At 39.4% G+C, this 24645-nt stretch overlaps 1 protein-coding gene across 1 annotated transcript in view; it reads right to left on the minus strand.

Annotated features, from left to right (window-relative positions):
* Vps13D (vacuolar protein sorting 13D) overlaps positions 1–24645 on the minus strand; it is a 328982-nt gene that overhangs the window by 197725 nt on the left and 106612 nt on the right. Inside the window, exons 26-29 of the mRNA XM_070094401.1 lie at positions 20858–21062; positions 14097–14223; positions 12074–12178; positions 3975–4111 (exon numbers count right to left, since the gene is read on the minus strand). Coding sequence (XP_069950502.1) covers positions 3975–4111; positions 12074–12178; positions 14097–14223; positions 20858–21062 — 574 coding nt within the window. The remainder of the gene's footprint in view (positions 1–3974; positions 4112–12073; positions 12179–14096; positions 14224–20857; positions 21063–24645) is intronic.

Genomic DNA, 24645 nt, shown 5'->3' on the forward strand with positions numbered 1-24645 from the left:
GAGGCATGACAGAAATGTTCCAGAGTTTTCAGGCTCATGTACTTAGTATGCTCCAGCAAACATGACAATTATTAAAATTGGACAAGTTTTTCCTTTTGGTTCACCCTGCCTCAGTGGGATACGGCCGGTGAGTTGAAAGAAGGAAGTTTCAGATGTTAAGGTAGCCCAGGAAGGTACTACCGTCCTGCCAAGTGAGTGTAAAACGAAAGCCTGTAATTGTTTTACATGATAGTAAGATTACTAGTGTCCTTTTTTCTGTCTCATAAACATGCAAGATTCCAGGTAAATCTTGCTACTTCTACTTACATTTAGGTCACACTACACATACATGTACAAGCATATATATACACACCCCTCTGGGTTTTCTTATATTTTCTTCCTATTTCTTTTTCTTATCTATTTCTGCTTCCCTCCAGGGGTGAGTGGAACAGAATTCTTCCTCCGTAAGCCATGCGTGTTGTAAGAGGCGACTAAAATGCCAGGAGCAAGGGGCTAGTAACTCCTCCTCCTGCATTAATTACTAAATTTAAAAGGAGAAACATTTGTTTTTCTTTTTAGGCTACCCTGCCTTGGTGGGATACAGCGGGTTTGTTGTACAAAAAAAAAAAAAAAAAAAAAAGTTTCAGCTGTTGTTGACAATTGCCATCAGTTTTCACTCAAATTCAAATTCAAATTCAAATTCAAACTTTATTCTCTGTAAGTATTACAATGCTGAGTTTACAGAATTTGGTTATTGTGTGGTTTACATGTAGTAAAATAATAATTACAGAGTGTACCACTAGAACGCCTAGCATGGCTAGGCATTTCGGGCAAACTTATATTAAATCTTAGGTTTAAAATGTTACAAAATTATGAGATAAGTTGGTATTATGGCTAAGTGACTAAATACTAGTTGTGAGTTTAGCAATGTGAATGCTTTTGTTTTGGCACTATACATAGTTTCAGTATTGGAGTATCACAGGCCAACTTATGACTAGTTAAGATTCATTATTTTGAGATTGAGATTGATATTTCTGTTTATGGTCAAATGGGTGAGTGAGTGTAAGTGTGAACCACCAGGTGGTATTCATATTATTAGTTGACAGGGTGTATCAGGGAGATAAGATGTTTTCTGATGGTAGTTTTGAAGGTGATGAATGTGTCTGCAGTTTTGGAATTTTCAGGTAGGGTGTTCCAGATTTTAGGGCCTTTGACATACATTGAATTTTTGTAAAGGTTTAGTCGGACACGGGGAATGTCATAGAGATGTTTGTGTCTGGTGTTGTGCCTGTGGGTTCTGTCACAACTATCAAGAAAGCATTTTAGGTCAAGGTTAATATTGGAATTTAAGGTCCTGTAGATGTAGATTGCACAGTATTAAGTGTGGATGTACTGAACAGGGAGTAAGTTTAGATCTATGAAGACTGGGGGGGTGTGTTGCCAGGGATGGGATTTGGTGATTATTCTTACTGCGGCTTTTTGTTGGGTTATTATTGGCTTTAGGTGTGTTGCTGCAGTTGAACCCCAAGCACAGATAGCATAGGTGAGGTATGGATATATAAGTGAATGGTATAGTGTGAGAAGGGCAGTTTGCGGCACGTAGTATCGTATCTTGGAGAGGATCCCAACCGTTTTGGATACTTTTTTGGTTATGTGTTGGATATGGGTGCAGGAGATGCGCAAATGTTAATTTGCGCATCTCCTGCTCTGCTACCAAACATAATGTAGTAGGTTTTGTCAACGTTAAGCGTAAGTTTATTGGCTGTCATCCAAGTCGATATTTTGATCAGCTCCTCATTAACAATGGTGTTGAGGGTTGCAAGATTAGGGTGAGAGATGACATAAGTCATGTCGTCAGCAAAGAGAATGGGGTTCAGGTGTCGAGATACGTTTGGAAGATCATTAATGTATATGAGGAAGAGCAGGGGACCAAGGACACTTCCTGTGGAACTCCAGTATCAAGTGGCTGTGTTGTTGATGCTGTGTCTTTAATGGTGACATACTGATACCTATTAGTAAGGTAAGATTTGAAATATGCAAACGCATGGCCTCTTATACCATAATGGTCAAGTTTGTGGAGTAGGATGCTGTGGTCTACTGTGTCAAAAGCTTTTCTTAGGTCAATAAAAATTCCTAGTGGATATTCCTTATTTTCCAATGCTGTGTAAAGCAGATCTAGCATTTTTATAATTGCATCGTTAGTGCTTTTATTTTTCCTGAATCCAAATTGGCAGGGGTTGAGTATGTTTTGTGACGTTATAAATGAATATAGTCTCCTGTGCACAAGTTTCTCAAAGATTTTGGATAGCAATGGTAAGTTTGATATTGGCCTATAGTTGTTTAAATCTGTAGGGTCACCACCTTTATGTATTGGTGTAACGCTTGCCGTCTTGAGTAGTTTCGGGAAGGTGCTAGCTTCTAGTGACTTGTTAAAAAGCAATGAGATAGTATGCGAGAGGACATGGGCCACTCTCTTGTACAATAATGGTGGGACATGAGACAGATTCCCTCAGTTATTTTTAAGTGACTTTATAATCTCGGTGACTTCCGTGGGCTCAGTTGGAGCAAGATAGAAGGAATTTGGGAAATTCCCATCTAGGTAGTCCCCGGCATGGGCATTGGTACGTGGGATTTTATTGGCGAGATTAGAACCTATGGTTGAGAAGAAGTCGTTTATCTTGTTAGCTGTGTCGGTGGGTTGCAGTGGTGTTTCATTAGGTTTAGTTAGGACAATATTCTTGTTTTTTTCAGTTTGTGGGTCCCTAGAATCTGAGTGTTTTCCAGGTCTTTTTTATACTGTATCTCCTCTTGTGTCAGTGAATCTACTGGAGTAGTATAGTTGTTTGGCTTTCTTTATTACTTTGGTGAGGACTGATGAATAGTGTTTAAGAATACCTTTGTGTATTAAGCCCTGTCTATATTGCTTTTCATATTGGTGTTTCTTATCAATGGATTTCAGAATGGTGCTGGTTAGCCATGGGCAACCAAGCCATTTGTTTGTGATCTGTTTCGTTTTTATAGGACAATGTTTGTTGTATAGTCTAAGTAGTTTGTTAAGAAAAATGTCTGTCCAGTCGTCAATACCATTGGCCTTGGAGAATTCTGTAGGCCAGTCAACAGTCTCTAGGTCAGCTGTGAACTTCCTTATTGAGGCCTCATCATGGAGTCTAAATGAGACTTTGTTGTATTCAAGTGGTGGTTTACTAATGTTTGTCAAGAGGAAGGTAGGGTAGTGGTCTGTTTATCTGTGATTATCCCTGATTTAAGGGGGGCTAGTATATTGGTCCATATGTGGTCTATTATGGTTGCACTTGTTTCAGTGAGCCTGGTTGGTTTAATTATTGTTGGTATGAGAAGTGTGTTGTTCATATTGTTGATGAAATCAGTTACAGGCTGATCATCTAGTAGGCCAAAGTTGATGTTGAAGTCTCCAGCTAAGAGAAGGTGGTGCTTATTCATTTGTCTGTTTGTTATTAGTGCCTTAATTTCTCACTGAAGTTTGGGATGTTAGTGTGGGGTATCCGGTAAATGGCACCGATTGTTATAGGCGTCTTAAGGTTTTTTACAGTAAAATTAGCAAAAATGTATTCTCCATATTCATCACTAAAGCAATTGGTGCTGATACAAGATAATTGGTTAGAGTAACAGATTGCAATACTCTGTAGCAGTTAAGAGTAACAGATTGCAATACTCTGTAGCAGTTAACATGAACAGACTTTTGTTAAAAGTAATACATAACTCCTAGGGTTAAATTTAAAATCTTGTGCTAATTTTATTTTATTTATAATAAAGAAAGGTACAAATTTAATCCAGCTTATTCTAATTCTTTCCTAGCACTGTTCACCTCCCATATTAGTTAGTACTCAAAGTAAAGATTCTTAAAATGCTGTAAACAATAGTTCTTAATATTAGCTATTTGCTGAATATTTAACGTTTGAAAATGTAGCAATATGTTAATTGTGTGTTAAGACAGTAATGCAAGTTTGAGCTCTCACCTGAATGCTTGTTTTGTAAGGTTCACATGCCTCATAAGTAGCATTGATTTCTTCCAGAAGAAGATTAACAAGTGGTTTCTCTCTCTCTCCAACATCCCCTCGGAGCTCAACACACATGTTTGGTACAGAAAAAGATCCTGTAATAATTAGTAAATTTAAACATACCAAAAATATTTTTTACTATACAGGGTATCCACAAAAACACTCCCTGATTTGAAATAGGTATAACATGTAACTTTATTGTAATAATCTTTCACAATTAGTAGCTTCAGATGCAGGATTTCATTCAGGTTCATGTGGTATAGGGTAGTATTAAAGACACTCAATGTGTATAGGTAGCAGGTCGGTAGACAGCAACCACCCAGGGAAGTACTACCGTCCTGCCAGATGACTGTGAAACAGAAACCTGTAACTGTTTTGCATGATGGTAGGATTGCTGTTTTCTTTTTCTGTCTCATAAACACGCTAGATAACAGGGATATCTTGCTACTCCTACTTACACTTTGGTCACACTTCACAGACACGCACATGCATATATATATACATACATCTAGGTTTTTCTCCTTTTTCTAAATAGCTCTTGTTCTTCTTTATTTCTTCTATTGTCCATGGGGAAGTGGAAAAGAATCTTTCCTCTGTAAGCCATGCGTGTCGTATGAGGAGACTAAAATGCCGGAAGCAATGGGCTAGTAACCCCTTCTCCTGTAGACATTTACTAAAAAAAAGAAGAAAAACTTCATAAAACTGGGATGCTTAAATGTGCGTGGATGTAGTGCGGATGACAAGAAACAGATGATTGCTGATGTTATGAATGAAAAGAAGTTGGATGTCCTGGCCCTAAGCGAAACAAAGCTGAAGGGGGTAGGGGAGTTTCAGTGGGGGGAAATAAATGGGATTAAATCTGGAGTATCTGAGAGAGTTAGAGCAAAGGAAGGGGTAGCAGTAATGTTGAATGATCAGTTATGGAAGGAGAAAAGAGAATATGAATGTGTAAATTCAAGAATTATGTGGATTAAAGTAAAGGTTGGATGCGAGAAGTGGGTCATAATAAGCGTGTATGCACCTGGAGAAGAGAGGAATGCAGAGGAGAGAGAGAGATTTTGGGAGATGTTAAGTGAATGTATAGGAGCCTTTGAACCAAGTGAGAGAGTAATTGTGGTAGGGGACCTGAATGCTAAAGTAGGAGAAACTTTTAGAGAGGGTGTGGTAGGTAAGTTTGGGGTGCCAGGTGTAAATGATAATGGGAGCCCTTTGATTGAACTTTGTATAGAAAGCGGTTTAGTTATAGGTAATACATATTTTAAGAAAAAGAGGATAAATAAGTATACAAGATATGATGTAGGGCGAAATGACAGTAGTTTGTTGGATTATGTATTGGTAGATAAAAGACTGTTGAGTAGACTTCAGGATGTACATGTTTATAGAGGGGCCACAGATATATCAGATCACTTTCTAGTTGTAGCTACACTGAGAGTAAAAGGTAGATGGGATACAAGGAGAATAGAAGTATCAGGGAAGAGAGAGGTGAAGGTTTATAAACTAAAAGAGGAGGCAGTTAGGGTAAGATATAAACAGCTATTGGAGGATAGATGGGCTAATGAGAGCATAGGCAATGGGGTCGAAGAGGTATGGGGTAGGTTTAAAAATGTAGTGTTAGAGTGTTCAGCAGAAGTTTGTGGTTACAGGAAAGTGGGTGCGGGAGGGAAGAGGAGTGATTGGTGGAATGATGATGTAAAGAGAGTAGTAAGGGAGAAAAAGTTAGCATATGAGAAGTTTTTACAAAGTAGAAGTGATGCAAGAAGGGAAGAGTATATGGAGAAAAAGAGAGAGGTTAAGAGAGTGGTGAAGCAATGTAAAAAGAGAGCAAATGAGAGAGTGGGTGAGATGTTATCAACAAATTTTGTTGAAAATAAGAAAAAGTTTTTCAGTGAGATTAACAAGTTAAGAAAGCCTAGAGAACAAATGGATTTGTCAGTTAAAAATAGGAGAGGAGAGTTATTAAATGGAGAGTTAGAGGTATTGGGAAGATGGAGGGAATATTTTGAGGAATTGTTAAATGTTGATGAAGATAGGGAAGCTGTGATTTCGTGTATAGGACAAGGAGGAATAACATCTTGTAGGAGTGAGGAAGAGCCAGTTGTGAGTGTGGGGGAAGTTCGTGAGGCAGTAGGTAAAATGAAAGGGGGTAAGGCAGCTGGGATTGATGGGATAAAGATAGAAATGTTAAAAGCAGGTGGGGATATAGTTTTGGAGTGGTTGGTGCAATTATTTAATAAATGTATGGAAGAGGGTAAGGTACCTAGGGATTGGCAGAGAGCATGCATAGTTCCTTTGTATAAAGGCAAAGGGGATAAAAGAGAGTGCAAAAATTATAGGGGGATAAGTCTGCTGAGTATACCTGATAAAGTGTATGGTAGAGTTATTATTGAAAGAATTAAGAGTAAGACGGAGAATAGGATAGCAGATGAACAAGGAGGCTTTAGGAAAGGTAGGGGGTGTGTGGACCAGGTGTTTACAGTGAAACATATAAGTGAACAGTATTTAGATAAGGCTAAAGAGTAAAGAGGTCTTTGTGGCATTTATGGATTTGGAAAAGGCATATGACAGGGTGGATAGGGGGGCAATGTGGCAGATGTTGCAAGTGTATGGTGTAGGAGGTAGGTTACTGAAAGCAGTGAAGAGTTTTTACGAGGATAGTGAGGCTCAAGTTAGAGTATATAGGAAAGAGGGAAATTTTTTCCCAGTAAAAGTAGGCCTTAGACAAGGATGTGTGATGTCACCGTGGTTGTTTAATATATTTATAGATGGGGTTGTAAGAGAAGTAAATGCGAGGGTCTTGGCAAGAGGCGTGGAGTTAAAAGATAAAGAATCACACACAAAGTGGGAGTTGTCACAGCTGCTCTTTGCTGATGACACTGTGCTCTTGGGAGATTCTGAAGAGAAGTTGAAGAGATTGGTGGATGAATTTGGTAGGGTGTGCAAAAGAAGAAAATTAAAGGTGAATACAGGAAAGAGTAAGGTTATGAGGATAACAAAAAGATTAGGTGATGAAAGATTGAATATCATGACAGAAATGTTAAAAGCAGGGGGGGATATAGTGTTGGAGTGGTTGGTACTTTTGTTTAATAAATGTATGAAAGAGGGGAAGGTACCTAGGGATTGGCAGAGAGCATGTATAATCCCTTTATATAAAGGGAAAGGGGACAAAAGAGACTGTAAAAATTATAGAGGAATAAGCTTACTGAGTATACCAGGAAAAGTGTACGGTAGGGTTATAATTGAAAGAATTAGAGGTAAGACAGAATGTAGGATTGCGGATGAGCAAGGAGGTTTTAGAGTGGGTAGGGGATGTGTAGATCAGGTGTTTACATTGAAGCATATATGTGAACAGTATTTAGATAAAGATAGGGAAGTTTTTATTGCATTTATGGATTTAGAAAAGGCATATGATAGAGTGGATAGAGGAGCAATGTGGCAGATGTTGCAAGTATATGGAATAGGTGGTAAGTTATTAAATGCTGTAAAGAGTTTTTATGAGGATAGTGAGGCTCAGGTTAGGGTGTGTAGAAGAGAGGGAGACTACTTCCCGGTAAAAGTAGGTCTTAGACAGGGATGTGTAATGTCACCATGGTTGTTTAATATATTTATAGATGGGGTTGTTAAGGAAGTAAATGCTAGGGTGTTTGGGAGAGGGGTGGGATTAAATTATGGGGAATCAAATTCAAAATGGGAATTGACACAGTTACTTTTTGCTGATGATACTGTGCTTATGGGAGATTCTAAAGAAAAATTGCAAAGGTTAGTGGATGAGTTTGGGAATGTGTGTAAAGGTAGAAAGTTGAAAGTGAACATAGAAAAGAGTAAGGTGATGAGGGTGTCAAATGATTTAGATAAAGAAAAATTGGATATCAAATTGGGGAGGAGGAGTATGGAAGAAGTGAATGTTTTCAGATACTTGGGAGTTGACGTGTCGGCGGATGGATTTATGAAGGATGAGGTTAATCATAGAATTGATGAGGGAAAAAAGGTGAGTGGTGCGTTGAGGTATATGTGGAGTCAAAAAACGTTATCTATGGAGGCAAAGAAGGGAATGTATGAAAGTATAGTAGTACCAACACTCTTATATGGGTGTGAAGCTTGGGTGGTAAATGCAGCAGCGAGGAGACGGTTGGAGGCAGTGGAGATGTCCTGTTTAAGGGCAATGTGTGGTGTAAATATTATGCAGAAAATTCGGAGTGTGGAAATTAGGAGAAGGTGTGGAGTTAATAAAAGTATTAGTCAGAGGGCAGAAGAGGGGTTGTTGAGGTGGTTTGGTCATTTAGAGAGAATGGATCAAAGTAGAATGACATGGAAAGCATATAAATCTATAGGGGAAGGAAGGAGGGGTAGGGGTCGTCCTCGAAAGGGTTGGAGAGAGGGGGTAAAGGAGGTTTTGTGGGTAAGGGGCTTGGACTTCCAGCAAGCGTGCGTGAGCGTGTTAGATAGGAGTGAATGGAGACGAATGGTACTTGGGACCTGACGATCTGTTGGAGTGTGAGCAGGGTAATATTTAGTGAAGGGATTCAGGGAAACCGGTTATTTTCATATAGTCGGACTTGAGTCCTGGAAATGGGAAGTACAATGCCTGCACTTTAAAGGAGGGGTTTGGGATATTGGCAGTTTGGAGGAATATGTTGTGTATCTTTATATGTGTATGCTTCTAGACTGTTGTATTCTGAGCACCTCTGCAAAAACAGTGATAATGTGCGAGTGTGGTGAAAGTGTTGAATGATGATGAAAGTATTTTCTTTTTGGGGATTTTCTTTCTTTTTTTTGGGTCACCCTGCCTCGGTGGGAGACGGCCGACTTGTTGAAAAAAAAAAAAAAAAAAAAAAAAGATTGAATATCAGATTGGAGGGAGAGAGTATGGAGGAGGTGAATGTATTCAGATATTTGGGAGTGGACGTGTCAGCGGATGGGTCTATGAAAGATGAGGTGAATCATAGAATTGATGAGGGGAAAAGAGTGAGTGGTGCACTTAGGAGTCTGTGGAGACAAAGAACTTTGTCCTTGGAGGCAAAGAGGGGAATGTATGAGAGTATAGTTTTACCAACGCTCTTATATGGGTGTGAAGCATGGGTGATGAATGTTTCAGCGAGGAGAAGGCTGGAGGCAGTGGAGATGTCATGTCTGAGGGCAATGTGTGGTGTGAATATAATGCAGAGAATTCGTAGTTTGGAAGTTAGGAGGAGGTGCGGGATTACCAAAACTGTTGTCCAGAGGGCTGAGGAAGGGTTGTTGAGGTGGTTCGGACATGTAGAGAGAATGGAGCGAAACAGAATGACTTCAAGAGTGTATCAGTCTGTAGTGGAAGGAAGGTGGGGTAGGGGTCGGCCTAGGAAAGGTTGGAGGGAGGGGGTAAAGGAGGTTTTGTGTGCGAGGGGCTTGGACTTCCAGCAGGCATGCGTGAGCGTGTTTGATAGGAGTGAATGGAGACAAATGGTTTTTAATACTTGACGTGCTGTTGGAGTGTGAGCAAAGTAACACTTATGAAGGGGTTCAGGGAAACCGGCAGGCCGGACTTGAGTCCTGGAGATGGGAAGTACAGTGCCTGCACTCTGAAGGAGGGGTGTTAATGTTGAAGTTTAAAAACTGTAGTGTAAAGCACCCTTCTGGCAAGACAGTGATGGAGTGAATGATGGTGAAAGTTTTTCTTTTTCGGGCCACCCTGCCTTGGTGGGAATTGGCCCGTGTGATAATAAAAAAAAAAAAAAATGTGTACCCCTCTGGTTGCTCGGCAAACATCAGTACGATAGTCCAGTTCGGTCTAGACGCTCTGCAGCATATCTGGTGTTATCATGCGAACTGCTTTAGTAATCAAAATTTTCAGCTCCTCCAGGGCTGCAGGTAGTGGTGGTACATAAACTGTGCTCTTCATGTACCCTCAAAGAAAGAAGTCACAAACAGTTATGTCCGGTGACCTCGGAGGCCACTTGCAGAGGTCACCGGACCTAACTGTTTGTGACTCTCTTTGGGGGTACGTGAAGAGCACAGTTTACGTACCACCACTACTTACAACCCTAAAGAAGCTGAAAATTTCAATCACTGAAGCAGTTTGCATGATAACACCAGATATGCTGCAGAGTGTCTGGACCGAACTGGGCTATCGTACTGATGTTTGCCGAGCAACCAGAGGGGTACACATTGAGTGTCTTTAATACTACCCTATACCACATGAACCTGAATGAAATCCTGCTTCTGAAGCTAGTAACTGTGAAAGATTATAACACAAAGGTTATATGTCATACCTGTTTGAAATCAGGGAGTGTTTTTGTGGATACCCTGTACTCTAAACTAAACAAAAAAATTCATTAAAGTTCCAGGAAAACTTTACATATTCAATACACAGGTAAATAGTCAAAAATACAGATTTAGAAATATTTGTTTTTCCCAATCTCTCTTCATCTGTACTGTGAACACCTGTGTGGCTACTAATCCAATGTTTATTCTTTAATTTTCCTCCAGCACTTTTAAAATCTTTTCATTGTTATTTTCTGTTACTTCTGACCCTCATAATTACATCTAATAAGAGATCTCTATCAATTAATGGGTGTACTATTGTGTAACACATTCATGTTTCACACACACAATATCAAGAAAAATATTAAATACTCTGAAAACCTGATAAAGGCCTAGTGACCTTGATAAATTTATGTACGTGCTGCATTTGCTGTACTATAATATTTTGCAACTCAAATTTTTCTAGGTTATTTTATTAAAAATGAATGTAAAATATACCCCAACATGCTGCATAAATGTAATGCATTAATCTTGAAAAACCTACAATAGGGTATTTCTAATGCTACTCTACAATTTAATTTTGGAGACAAGCACATACAACAATCAGACCTCGCTGTCCCTTCTGATCACCTGCTTAAGGCTTTTGTAAAGAGGAGATCCATGCAAAACATGTCTATCTCAGCAAGATATATACAAGTTTCCACTCAACTAAAACTACAGCCTCTCCTCACTTAGCGACCGGCATGGTCTTAGAAACGAAACTCCATCATTAAGTGAGAAGAGGCTGTAATTAAAGTTATAATCCTTTTCTTTCTTTTTTCGTCACTCCATCTTGGTGGGAAACAGCCAACGTGCTGAAAAAAAAAAATCCTTAGACTATTTAATCCATAGTACAGTGGTACCCCAAGTTTCGGCCATAATTCGTTCCAGAAGGCTGCTCGAGTGTTGTAACCAAATGAATCTGTTCCCATAAGGAATAATGTAAATTAGATTAGTCCATTTCAGACCCCCAAAAATACACCTACAAAAGCACTTACAATACACTTACATAATTGTTCGAGTTGGGAGCTGTACGGAACTTGGGGTACCACTGTATATTCCACCAGTCTGGATTTGTTAGATACACAATATATATCTTTGATATACCTTTGATGAGTTTCAAGTCTTACTACTCCCGGAGCCCCACCAAGGACCTGGCTCATCTGGTGCTCGACTGGTATCTGGGTCTTGTTCATAAGTCGAAGTCTTTTCAGATTATTTCATCAATCTAAATAATTTTTTTTTAGATACTTCTTTGTCACTATGTGGTCTTTCATAATCAATTTAGAAAGTTTCTGCATTTCTTTTCATCCTTTCATCAATGTATTGAAACCTCTTTGATCTGCAACTTTGGAACAGTAAAACAAAAAAGTTCTTTCCTCAGTGTTTTGCTACCCTTCATAGCAAACTATACAGAGCTAGATAAATAAAATAACATTCATCATTAAAAATTTTCCCTTTCTGGTAAAAAGGTACTTGGTTTTTATTTGCAATGCAACAGAGAAGATGGAAGATGAAGCTGTTTTCACCTTTGAATAGTGGACGGTGGAGCCACAGCATAACTATAATTATTAATACTTTATTTTGTGAGGTGTTAAACATGCATGGTCATTCAGTGCAAGCAGCAATGGAAGCTGCATCCTCTGTCCAAAGGTATTCTCTGAACACTTATGACAAATATAAAAAAAAACACTAAACTTTTTTTTTTTTAACATGCTGGCCATCTCCCAACAAAGCAGGGCAACCCGAAAAAGAAATAGGATTTTTATCCTAAAACGTACCTTTCACTGCAATTGGGGCTGCATCTTTCTCAAATGATGCCTGAGCATTCTCTGATCGCTGCACTTTTTCTGATGCAACACCAGAACCCTCCTCATGAGCACAGCCTAAGAGATAAGAGTACAGTATAGCATCAATCAATCAATTACATACTTTATTTCCACATGTGTATAAATCTGTAGTGGAGGAAAGGTAGTGTTGGGGTCATTCTAGGAAAGGATGGAGGGGGCAAAGGAAGTTTTGTGTGCAAGGGGCTTGGACATACAGCAGGCATGTGTGAGCATGTTAGTTAGGAGTGAGTGGAGACAAATGATTTTTATGAGGAAGTGGAATGACCTCAACAAAGAAGTGGTAGGGACAGGCTCCATACATAATTTTAAAAGCAGGTATGACAGGATCCATGAAGCTAGGAGGGAGTGACTGGCATGTAGCAGATTGAGAGGTGGGTAGCCAAGAGTTACGACTCAACCCCCAGCAAAAACAAACAGGTAAGTACTTACAGGCGAGTACTCATGACACTTATAGAGTGCAGCTGTATTCAAAATGGGTGGGATGGTAGCTGTGTGGAAAAGGACAGTGTGGCTTTCCATAGGTCCAAGTGGGTTTGAGAGGAAAAATCACAAAGCACAAAATATCATTAACTCTTTCACTGTCCAGACCCCCAATCTGAAACTTGTCCACAGTGTCCAAGAATTTTCATAAAAAATTAATTTTTTCTCATGAATTGGTAGAGTCTTTTTTTTTTGAAGGTAATAAAACAAAAAGTATGAAACTTGATCGAAAATTGGCAAAATTACACTTTCCCGAATTTAGTTGTGTCAGCAATATTTATGCAACGATAATTTAGCCCACTTTGAATCCTATTTTGGGCCAATTACATTGTTCCAGTCGACCAAGCTGTTAGCTATTTTGCTAGTATGTTTTTCATTTCATCGATTGAGCACAATAAATAGCCCAATCAACTATTTTAACTACCCAATAAAGTAATCAAAAATTAGTAATTTGGCCAATTTCACAAAAATTTAAAAATATTCCAATTTCAAAATAGGGTCCAGAATAAATAATGCAGGCATTCCTGGTACTAAAATAACATTTCCTCTGTTCATTAATTATGTTCCCTGGGTTTACACATGAATTCTTTTTCATTTTTTATTCACATAAAGAATTTTTATTCACACAAAAACATAGAAGACTGTAATAATTGTATAAATAACATCAGCACATTCATGAACACATATCAGACTCACCAGCTGATGTGCACTGGATGCATGACGTAATTTGTTTACTCTTCAACAATGGCAATAATTGAACATTTCTGCTACTTTGAGATCAATTTCAAGCTACTTTCACTCCTAAAACCAAACAAAATCATCTCTATTTTTGTAATATATCTTCCATTTTATCAAATAACACCAAGAAACTGAGAACACAACCATAAAAACCATACGAAAATACACTGCAAACTTGCTGCTTTAAACCCAAAACACGGTCACAGTTTTTTCTCATTATGCACTGCGTGGTGCAGGATTTTTTATATGGTGCACACTTACTACATCGACCCATTCTCTCTTATCTAAGCCCCAATTTACCACTCACAGCTTATCTGAGTGAGCTGGGCTCATCACGTAGGACTACGGTACGGCCAGTGAACTAAAAGGTGTAGCACTACGGCACAGTCAGCAAAAGGTTAATTTGCACACAAACTGATCCTATGCCATTTCTTTCACACTTTAAGAATTGCAATATCATTCATTTTCAAACACTAAATTCTTGGTTGCATTTTTATAACGTTAAGACAAAATCTGTATATCCAGTCATATATAGAGGCTAAAACAGTTAAATAAAATCTATAAAAGTTCAAGTGAATTATTTTTTATAGCTATAAAACACTGTTAAAAAATGCCAATGGTTAATATGCAGATCTGTAATTTTATCTCGTACATACACAGAACTTCATACCAAGGCACACAGAGCACTAATATAACAGAAAAAGTTGAAGCCAAATAAAGCAAAAGGCACACTCACTGAAACTTTGTCGATCTGGTGCTTGTTCCATGTCAGTGAATGACAGGTTGGATAAGGTCCTCACAAACTGTCTATACTGCTGACGAGAAACACTAATTTTCAGTGGAGTTATAATACCGCCATCAATCTGTAAATAGAATATCCAATAGAGGGTTTAATAATGGGCGTGAGCACTACCCCAGCTTCATGAGCAACATAACCATTACATGACCCATTACATGTCCAAGTCAGACCGAAATGTTGTCGTTAGCTCCTCTCTTCTATGTGCGGGTTATTTGTGTATGGTATCTAAGATTAGCACAAACAATACTGTACACTGGAATTTGACAATACAGGTGCTCCCCGACTTAAGATGGAACAATTTATAATATTTCGACTTTATGATGGTGCAAAAGCAATTACAGTGGTACCTTGACTTACAAGTGCCCTAACTTACGAGTTTTCCAAGTTATGAGCTGTCACTCGGTCGATTTTTTGCTTTGAGTTGCGAGCCAAAATCTGAGTTATGAGCATGTTTCAGATACGCCACCACTTGCAGGAGTTACCAAAGAAATATCAAAAGCCTTGATAATAACCAATGAGTAACATCCTTTCAATTTCGATACCACTGGTAGTGTCATCCTGCCAGAATGTTCTATAATGTATTCCCTAAGTAAAACAATTCTGGAACGTGTAATACATGTCCGACAGGTCGGCTGGTTGGGTGGCCAGCTGGCTGGCTGGCGACTGACTGATTTGCTTTGGCTGTCTATCTCCTTCTGTCTGTCTGTAGTATTTATCTCTGTCTCTGTATCTCTATCTCTGCCTTGCTCTCTGTCTATCTCTGCCTTTTTCTGTCTCTATCTCTGATATATTAGACACATGTGCAACTCTTGGGTATCTTTATTGAGGAAACGTTTCACCACACAGTGGCTTTATCAGTCCATACAAAGGAGAAACGTGAAGAACAGAAGGAGAATGAGGTAATCGGTCCCTCAACTTTGAGACAATGTAGTCAGTCCATCAATTCAGCTTATATACCGTAGGCAGGAGAGGTGCAGCAGTCGTAGGTGGTGTCACATTTATCCAATGTGGAAGTAGGTCATCCCCAAGGGTTAGGCAAGCGAAGAATTCCCAAGTATTAAGATCCCAGGAAGTTGCAGTGTCTGACAGGATTGTGGATGAATGGTTCAGAGAACCGGCACGTTGATAAATTAGACACATGTGCAACTCTTGGGTATCTTCATTGAGGTGTCAGTTCTCTGAACCACTCATCTACAATCCTGTCAGACATTGCAACTTCCTGGGATCTTAATACATGTACTTGAGAATTCTTTGCTTGCCTAACCCTTGGGCACGACCTACTTCCACACTAGATAAATGTGACACCGCTTACGACTGCTGCACCTCTCCTGCCTACAGTATATAAGCTACTTCTCCACAGATATGCTGTATTCTATTCAAGATTTATGGATTGACTACATCGTCTCAAGGTTGAGGGACTGATTACCTCATTCTCCTCCTGTTCTTCACGTTTCTCCTTTGTATGGACTGATGAAGCCACTGTGTGGCGAAACGTTTCCTCAATAAAGATACCCAAGAGTTGCACATGTGTCTAATTTATCAACGTGTCGGTTCTCTGAACCATTCATCTACAAGTCTGTATCTCTGTCTCTGCCTCTGTCTCTCTCTGCCTCTGCTTATCTCTGCCTCTGCTTATCTCTGCCTGTCTCTCTCTGCCTCTGTCTATCTCCGCCTCCGTCTCTCTCCACCTCTATCTCCGCCTCCGTCTATCTCTGCCTCCGTCTATCTCCGTCTCTGTCTATCTCCGTCTCCGTCTATCTCCGTCTCCGTCTATCTCCGTCTCCGTCTATCTCCGTCTCCGTCTATCTCCGTCTCCGTCTATCTCCGTCTCCGTCTATCTCCGTCTCCGTCTATCTCCGTCTCCGTCTATCTCCGTCTCCGTCTATCTCCATCTCCGTCTATCTCCGTCTCCGTCTATCTCCGTCTCCGTCTATCTCTGTCTCTGTCTCCGTCTATCTCCGTCTCCGTCTATCTCCATCTCCGTCTCTGTCTATCTCCGTCTCTGTCTATCTCCGTCTCTGTCTATCTCCATCTCTGTCTATCTCCGTCTCTGTCTATCTCCGTCTCTGTCTATCTCCGTCTCTGTCTCACAGGTACACAAATACAGTTATACATGGTGTAAATTACGTAGGATAACCAAAAAATCTAAAAGTGCTATACTACTATGCTTGTAGATGTAAGGCATAATAAGCATGACTGGCAAGTAATACACATTTTCACTTGTTCAGGAATCAGATGTGACAACTTGAAGCAGTACGAGGGTAGTACTTCAAGCCTCGTGCCTTCTCACAGAAAAGGCACGTGGCATTTATGCTGATTTACTTCTGAGATATTCACTCAAAACGTAGGCAGGTCTCCTGACTCGGGAAAAAAAAACTCCGAAAAAATCACTTTCGTTTCTCTTTTTTCCTTATGAAGTAAGTGATCTAGTGCAGTTAGCCTCACAAACACTCCATTTTCTCTTATACTAACACCTCAGAAGGGCAAGAATGGGAAGATATGGACAGAGCAATAATTATTTTTACCTCGGGAGAGGCCACCACCACTTGTCACATAATGATATTTTATTCATTCTAGAGTATATATCATGTTTCTATGTTACTTATATTGTTTATTATGTCATATTAGGTCACTTGTGATAGATAAATAAGCCACAGAGTTTATATTAGTGTTATTGGAGTGGTTTTTTGGGGGCTGGAAAGGATTAATGGTATTTCAATTAATTTCAATGAGGAAAATTTATTTGATATACAAGCAAATTGAGTTACGAGCTCGGTCACGGAATAAATTAAACTCATAAGTCAAGGTACCACTGTATATTTTGGAGATGAAACTTTAGCTAATTACCCAGAATGAAGGCAGTAAGTCAGTAACATGTATACATTTTTATTTTCAATACTGGTATTTAGTTATTTACAGCTATTATTTATTGACTTATTTATTTAGCATATTACTATTCGACTAATGATTTTTTCAACTTACAATGGGTTCACAGGAATATGACCCCATCATAAGTCAAGAAGCACCTGTACTAGCACAATATACACTATATTTACAGATGTCAACAAGAAAAGAAAGAAAACAAAACTAGAGAACAGGTATTGTTCCCTCAAATTTTTTTCTGTGCAGAATAAATTTTATCACATACATACATAATTTACATTGGAATGTTTGCAATGTTCATACTGTAGCTGCAGCTTGGTGTTCATAAAAAATTAGTGCCAAAGTGTCCCATTCATAAGAGGGAAAGTTCCTAACACTAGTGTTCATAAGTTGAGGCTCTACAGCATACTTAGCATACTGTGAATTTAATTTATTTATAATACCCTGAAAACGATATTCAAATAGTCCATTCAGCAAGAGGCTGCCAAACAAAGTGGTTGCTTGAATTCAACCCTAACACATGCATGAAGGTTAATCCTTTCACTGTCGGTGCCATAGTACTACGGCTTGCAAGCCAGTGTTGGTGCCGTAGTACTATGCCAAAATTCTAGCGGCTTCAAATCTGGTGGAAGAAAGCTGGTAAACCTACATACGAGAGAATGGGTCTGAGTGATCAGTGTGCACAGTATAAAAAAATCCTGCAGCACACAGTGCATAATGAGAAAAAAACCTGACTGTTTTTGGTTTAAAACACTGATTTTGCAGCGTATTTTTGTATGGTATTTATGGTCGTATTCTTGTTTTCTTGGTCTCATTTGACAGAATGGAAGATATATTACAGAAATAGACATGATTCTGAATGGTTTTCAGACTAAAAGTACTTTGAAATTGAGCTCAAAGTAGTGGAAATGTTCAATTTTTGCCAATGTTCAAGAGTAAGCAAATTACACCATGCATCCAATACAATTCAAGTGGCAGGTCTAATATTTTTTCACAAATGCAATGATACTACTTATACATTTTTACAATAATGCAGTATTCTGAATAACATTAAATCTTCTATTTTTTTGTGTGAATAAAAATTCAAAATGGCAAGCAAACATACTATAAGAGGGGCCTGGAGACGTGACTAATGAACAGAGAAAATGTTACTTTAGCATTAGGAATGTCTGCACTGTTTATTCTGGCCACTATTGTGAAATTGGCCTTACTTGAATTGTGTATAAAATTGACCAAATTACCAATTTCTGATCACTTTAGTGGGTAGTTGAAATCGGTAAATGGGCAGTTTCTTGTACTCATTAATTTCTTGTACTCCAATAGCTATGAGTTTGGTCAACTGGAACAATGGAATTGGCAAAAAATAGGGCTCAGAGTGGGCAAAATCACAGATGCATAAATATCGCTGAGACCGCTAACTTTGCGAGAGCGTAATTCCATAAGTTTTCCATCAAATTTCATACTTTTGGTGTCATTGCCATCGGGAAAAGATTCTCTATCATTTCATAAGATTTTTTTTTTTTTTAAATCCTTTGACACTGAGAGCAAGTTTGTGAGCAGGGGTCTCGACAGTGAAGGGGTTAAGGAAGGGGACACACGACTAGACACAGTGTATAGTCTCAGGGGACAGAGGTTGCAAACCTCAAAGAGAAAGACCTACGAATGAGTGTAGTGTCTAGCATTTCACCAGAGGCTCACATCAACCGAATAACCTCTACAGCCAATGCCTGCATGGCAAATCTATGAGTGGCCTTCAGGAATCTCAACAAAGAGTTTTTCTGGAAACTTTATACAACATATTTCAGGCCCATTTTGGTGTACACAGAACCAGTATGGAAGCTACACCTGAGTAAGCACATTAACCCTTTCAGGGTCCGTCCCGTAGATCTACGGCTTTACGGTGAGTGTCCAAACCGTAGATCTACGCCATGAGCTCAGCTCACTCTGATAAACTATGAGTGGTACATTTGGGCCTAGATATGAGAGAATACATCTATGTGGTATGTGTGCACCACATAAAACAGATCCTGCAGCACACTGTGTATAATGAGAGAAAAAACTGAAATCATGATTTTTCGATTAAAACAGCGACTTTGCACTGTTTTTTCGTATGTTTTTTATAGTTGTATTTGCGATTTCTTGGTCTCATTTGATAGAATGGAAGACATATTACAGAAATAGAGATGATTTTGATTGGTTTTAGCACTGGAAATGGCTTGAAACTGAGCTCAAAGTAGCGGAAATGTTAAATTTTTGCCGATATTCAAGAGTAAACAAACGACCTCACACATCTAATACACGTCAGCTGGTGGGTCTAATATACATTCACAAATATGGTGATGATATTTATACAATTATTACAGTATTGCATAACAGTAAATCTTCTATTTTTTGGTGTGAATAAAAATTCATTATGTGAATAAAAAATCAAAATGGAATTTATTTGTAAAGCCTCAAAATATAACTAATGAACAGAGGAAATGTTAGTTTAGTTCCAGGAATACCTACATTGTTTATTCTGGAGCCTATTTTGAAATTGGAATATTTTGAACTTTGTGTTAAATTGGCCAAATTAACAATTTCCGATCACTTTATTTTGTAGTTTAAACAGTTGACTTGGCGATTTCTTGTGCTCAATCGATAGAATAGAAGTAATTCTAGTGAAACAGCTAAGAATTTGGTTGATTGGAATAATGTAATTGGCCTAAAATGGGAGTCAAAGTCGGCAAAATCGCCGATTCGTAAATATCGCTGACACATCAAAATTCGCGAGAGCATAATTTCGTCAATTTTCCAACAAATTTCGTACTTTTTGTTTTATTACCTTCACAAAAAGATTCTCTACGATTTCATAAGAAAAAATAAAAAAAATTTTTTTTGAAAATTCTTGGACACTGGGGCACCACTTCAGATTTGGGCCTTGGACCCTGAAAGGGTTAAAAAACTGGACAAAGTGCAGAAGTACACAACATAGCCTGTTCCCGAGTTAAGGGGCATGAGCTATAAGGAAAGGCTAACAGAACTGAATCTAACAACACTGGAGGATAGAAGAGCCAGGGGAGACATAACATACAAATTACTGAGGAGAATTTATAACATAAATAGGGACAGGCTGTTTAAATGCTGAGAAATGGGTACTCAAGTACACCTGGAAATTACAGACACAAATGAGCCACAGGGATGCCAGGAAATACTTCTTCACTCTCTGGATGATCAGAAAGTGTATGGATGAATCTCTTTGAAGAAGTGTCTGAGGCAGACTCCAATAATGGCTTTAAGATCAGGTATGATAAGACCCATAAGGCTAGGAAGGAGTGAATCTGGCAAGCAGCAACTTGAGAGGTGGAGCCAGAAGCTAAGACTTAACCCCTGCAGCCACATGTCGGTGAATACACATAGGTAAGTACTTATAAAATAATTTATTTTCTCTTATTACTTCAAACAAGCACTCTGAAACAATAGTCAAATCAGTTACACAGCAATGCCTTGTTCATTTTAATTTTTAAAAGAAGTTGTTAATCTCTTTTAAACACTTACAGAAGTAAAGACTGGAGAGAAATGTTATAAAATACTTACATAATGGAAACAGCACAAATGCAGTGTACTGAGATTCTTTATTACCGTAACTTTTCACCCATGCAGTAACTTAGGAAAGTCCAGTGTATGGGCAAGTCAACAAAAGTTTTCATTATATATCATTCTTGTCCCTTGTTTCTAGAAATTAAGTACTGTCTGACACCCTTTATACAGAGGGCAACAACTTAGTCAGTTTTACCTTTTAATTTTGCTTACATCCATAACCTTGAATTACTTACCTGGACACAGTCACGAGATGGAGGATGATCAAGATCTACGAAGATATCATTGGGAAAGTAGAGGCCTGAGTCATGGTCTGCCAGAAGAAAAGCTCCTTGCTCATATTTCAGCCCTATCTCTAGAGTAGTGTTATGCAATATAGGATGACCATGATCCTGGCAGCTATACAGCTCCTCAGCACACATCACTCTCGTTGACAATGGACTGTAGCATGAAAAATTTATATTATATACTGTTCTATCTGTCAGTCTGTCTTTGCCTGTTTGTCTTTGTTTTTCTGTCTTTGTCTGTCTATCAGTGTCTTCATTAGCAGTGGTCATGGGAGTGGCAATACTGATATAATTTTATTTCCACCAATATAATTTTAAGGTGCTAAAACCTAAAAAATACTATTTGTAATAACAAGCAGTAGCTAAATTTACTGAGAGAAAATTCTACAATAGCAATATTTACAACTTTAATTTTTGCTAAGGAGAAGTCTGCTGTGTGTATTCAAACACTCAGACAAGGTATCATGCTGCATGGTATATTAACAAGGTATTGAAAAATTGCAAGTGTAGAAAACAAAAACAAAAAATTGACAGTAAATACATGGACAGAACAGGAACATAGCTGAACAAATCTGTAATGTAGTTACCACTGCCAATGTTCAAAAAAAGAAGGTTTATATTCAACTATGAACTCTCAACACTGCACTCCAACAGCTATGGAAATGACCATGATGAACCAAAGATTAGTTTCATTCTAAACCAGGTCTCAGTAGTAGTAACCAGTTACCAGTAACCAGTGTACCAGTAGATGACTCACTACCAACCGTCTCTGCCTGAGTCACTGTCTGTATTCATATTGTGCTGACCACAGCAGTATTCAAAGACCCCCTCACATATGGGTACTGTGGGCGGCCAGTCAGTTATATGAGAGTGAGCAAGGAGGCAAGGTTACGGCTGTTTGGGCGCTCCCCACATTATCCGTAATTATACGTACTACCAGCCTACATGAGTATTACTTTACCCTATCCACGTGTTCGAATCCCACATGATAAATGGTGGCACCGGTGTGGAGCGTGGATTTAAGTTTTTACGGGTATTTCAAGACGTTAGAAGACTGTTTGTGAGTAGCCGGCGGGTCAAAGGTGAACCGTCTCACCCACTCCAGCTACTCGCTCCCCTCACAACCTCCACCTCCAGCCTGCAAGCCTGTTGCAGCCGTTTCAAGCTTCCTGGCTTAGTTCGTGTGCTAATTGCTTCAATCTCCGAGGGGTTGACCCAGATTTTGCAATTAAGCCAGTCAGTAAGCCAGACTGTGGAAGTGAACGCCAGTCAGCCTATCATCCAGCCTGTCTCCTGTCATCCACCTGCTCCTCCGTGCTGTGTGCATCGTTACACATCTTCCAGTCAGCCATTCTCGTGGGTTAAGCCAGTCAGCCAACCCAGCTTCTAACCCAGCTGAGAGAGAGAAGTAAGCCACGCAGTAAGAAGTAAGCCAAGTTCCTCTGAAGTATTGTCTATATCGCTTTGTGCTTGGATGCTAAGAGTGAATTTCACCATTCCTGTGGCATAGAGTGGCTTATCAAGCCACCTTCGTGGGTAGTGAGTGGAGTGCGCGCCAGTGAGCGCCAGCGAGTCACCATCTCACTCACTGCTATACACTCTCCCTTCACCCACCCACCACCAACCACCATCACCACCATCCACCTCATCTACCTGTGGTTGTTTGCACCCTTGTACCGGGTCCTAATACTGTTTTGGCTCACATAATTGGTCAAGAGATTGTAGCTGAGCGCCACCGATAAAGCCAGTTATGTGAGTTCACCGAGAAAGCGCATCTTCACGACGACAGTGTGAGTGTCGGCGTCATCACCGCGCAGGACAACCTTCCTCATCACCAGTCATCCCTTCTACTCGTCCAGACTTCAGTGATAATTTTCTGTTCAGAGACATTTTTCTTGCATTTAAAGACATTTGCGTGTGTGAGACATTTATAGTGAATTTGTTGTGTACTTTGACATTGTATAGAATCAGCCCAAGCCGTACACCTGCCATCTCTAGTTTGTATTAGTTGTATGTCGGGACGACATACGTTAGCGTCGCCGAGCTCTCAGTAGTAGTAACCAGTAACCAGTGTACCAGTAGATGACTCACTACCAACCGTCTCTGCCTGAGTCACTGTCTGTATTCATATTGTGCTGACCACAGCAGTATTCAAAGACCCCCTCACACATGGGTACTGTGGGCGGCCAGTCAGTTATACGAGAGTGAGCAAGGAGGCATGGTTACGGCTGTTTGGGCGCTCCCCACATTATCCGTAATTATACGTACTACCAGCCTACGTGAGTATTACTTTACCCTATCCACGTGTTCGAATCCCACATGATACAGGGACACCTTCACACAGTTCTAGGGAAATTTTTCAGGAATCCAAAACTCTGCCAACCTCTTGTTCCAGGCACACTTTCTATACAACTAAGGAATTAGTGACCAAACTCCAAGATAGGAACAATATTTTCACCACTACCAATGTTCTTCTGAGAATTAATTGAAACTCTCAGCATTGAAAATTGGGTTGATCAAATGTTTTGTTAGTGGGATGAGTTGTAAAGGACCTGCCTAGTATGGGCCAACAAGCCTCCTGCAGTGTTCCTCCTTTCTTATGTTCTTATGTCTGAACAGCCATTAGAAGGGAATTAGTATTAACTTTAATCTTCACCATGGACACCATTATACAGACACAGGGATAAAGGAATTTTCAGCCTGGCAAATTCCTCTTGCTGGGTAAACTCTCTGACCAGACCTTTATTGTTGTTCACACGTTCATGTCAGCCGCACCTCGCCTACAGTTCTCACACTGTCTATATATTTCCATATTTCCTATGCATTCTCTAGACTTGATAAAAGCTTGTCACCAACTGACACCCTTGTCTTAATAAAACGTTCATTCTGTTCTGTGCTGCTGGTTATAACAATTTATACAGAATGGAGTCAATAATAGGAAGCAGCAATCGCAAAGAGAAATATAGCAATTTACAATTTTACTTACACTATGATCAACGGATGGTTGCTAAAAGAAAAAAGTGAAGTCAAAATAACTATTGTATCAATCCACATTAAGATTTATGCAAAGAAAACATGACTCACTGATAGGATATTAAATGCACTCTAGCCTATCTACACAATGAAACTCATTGTAAGGTATTTAGCAATTTCTTTTTTACCTCAATGGACATCTCTCACTAAGGCAGGGTGACCCCCCCCCCCCAAAAAAAAAAAAAAAAAAATCTACAATCATTCATTCAATCGCTTGTCTTGCCAGAAGTGTGTTGACATCACAGCCCCTCTGAACTGCAACATCCTCATCTCTCTTTTAGAGTGCAGGCACTGTATTTCCTGCCACCAGAACTAAAATCCAGCTAACCAGTTTCCCTGAATCCCTTCATAAATGTCACACTGCTCACTCTCCAACAGAATGTCAAGCCATAAAAATTACTCGTCTCCACTACATTCTGATCAAACACACTCACTCTGTACATTTTTTTTTTTTTTTCAACAAGTCGGCCGTCTCCCACCGAGGCAGGGTGACCCAAAAAAGAAAGAAAATCCCCAAAAAGAAAATACTTTCATCATCATTCAACACTTTCACCACACTCACACATTATCACTGCTTTTGCAGAGGTGCTCAGAATACAACAGCTTAGAAGCATATACGTATAAAGATACACGACATATCCCTCCAAACTGCCAATATCCCAAACCCCTCCTTTAAAGTGCAGGCATTGTACTTCCCATTTCCA

Source organism: Cherax quadricarinatus, chromosome 46 (genome assembly GCF_038502225.1).
Source record: "Cherax quadricarinatus isolate ZL_2023a chromosome 46, ASM3850222v1, whole genome shotgun sequence".
In the NCBI taxonomy this organism is placed as follows: Eukaryota; Metazoa; Arthropoda; class Malacostraca; order Decapoda; family Parastacidae; genus Cherax; species Cherax quadricarinatus.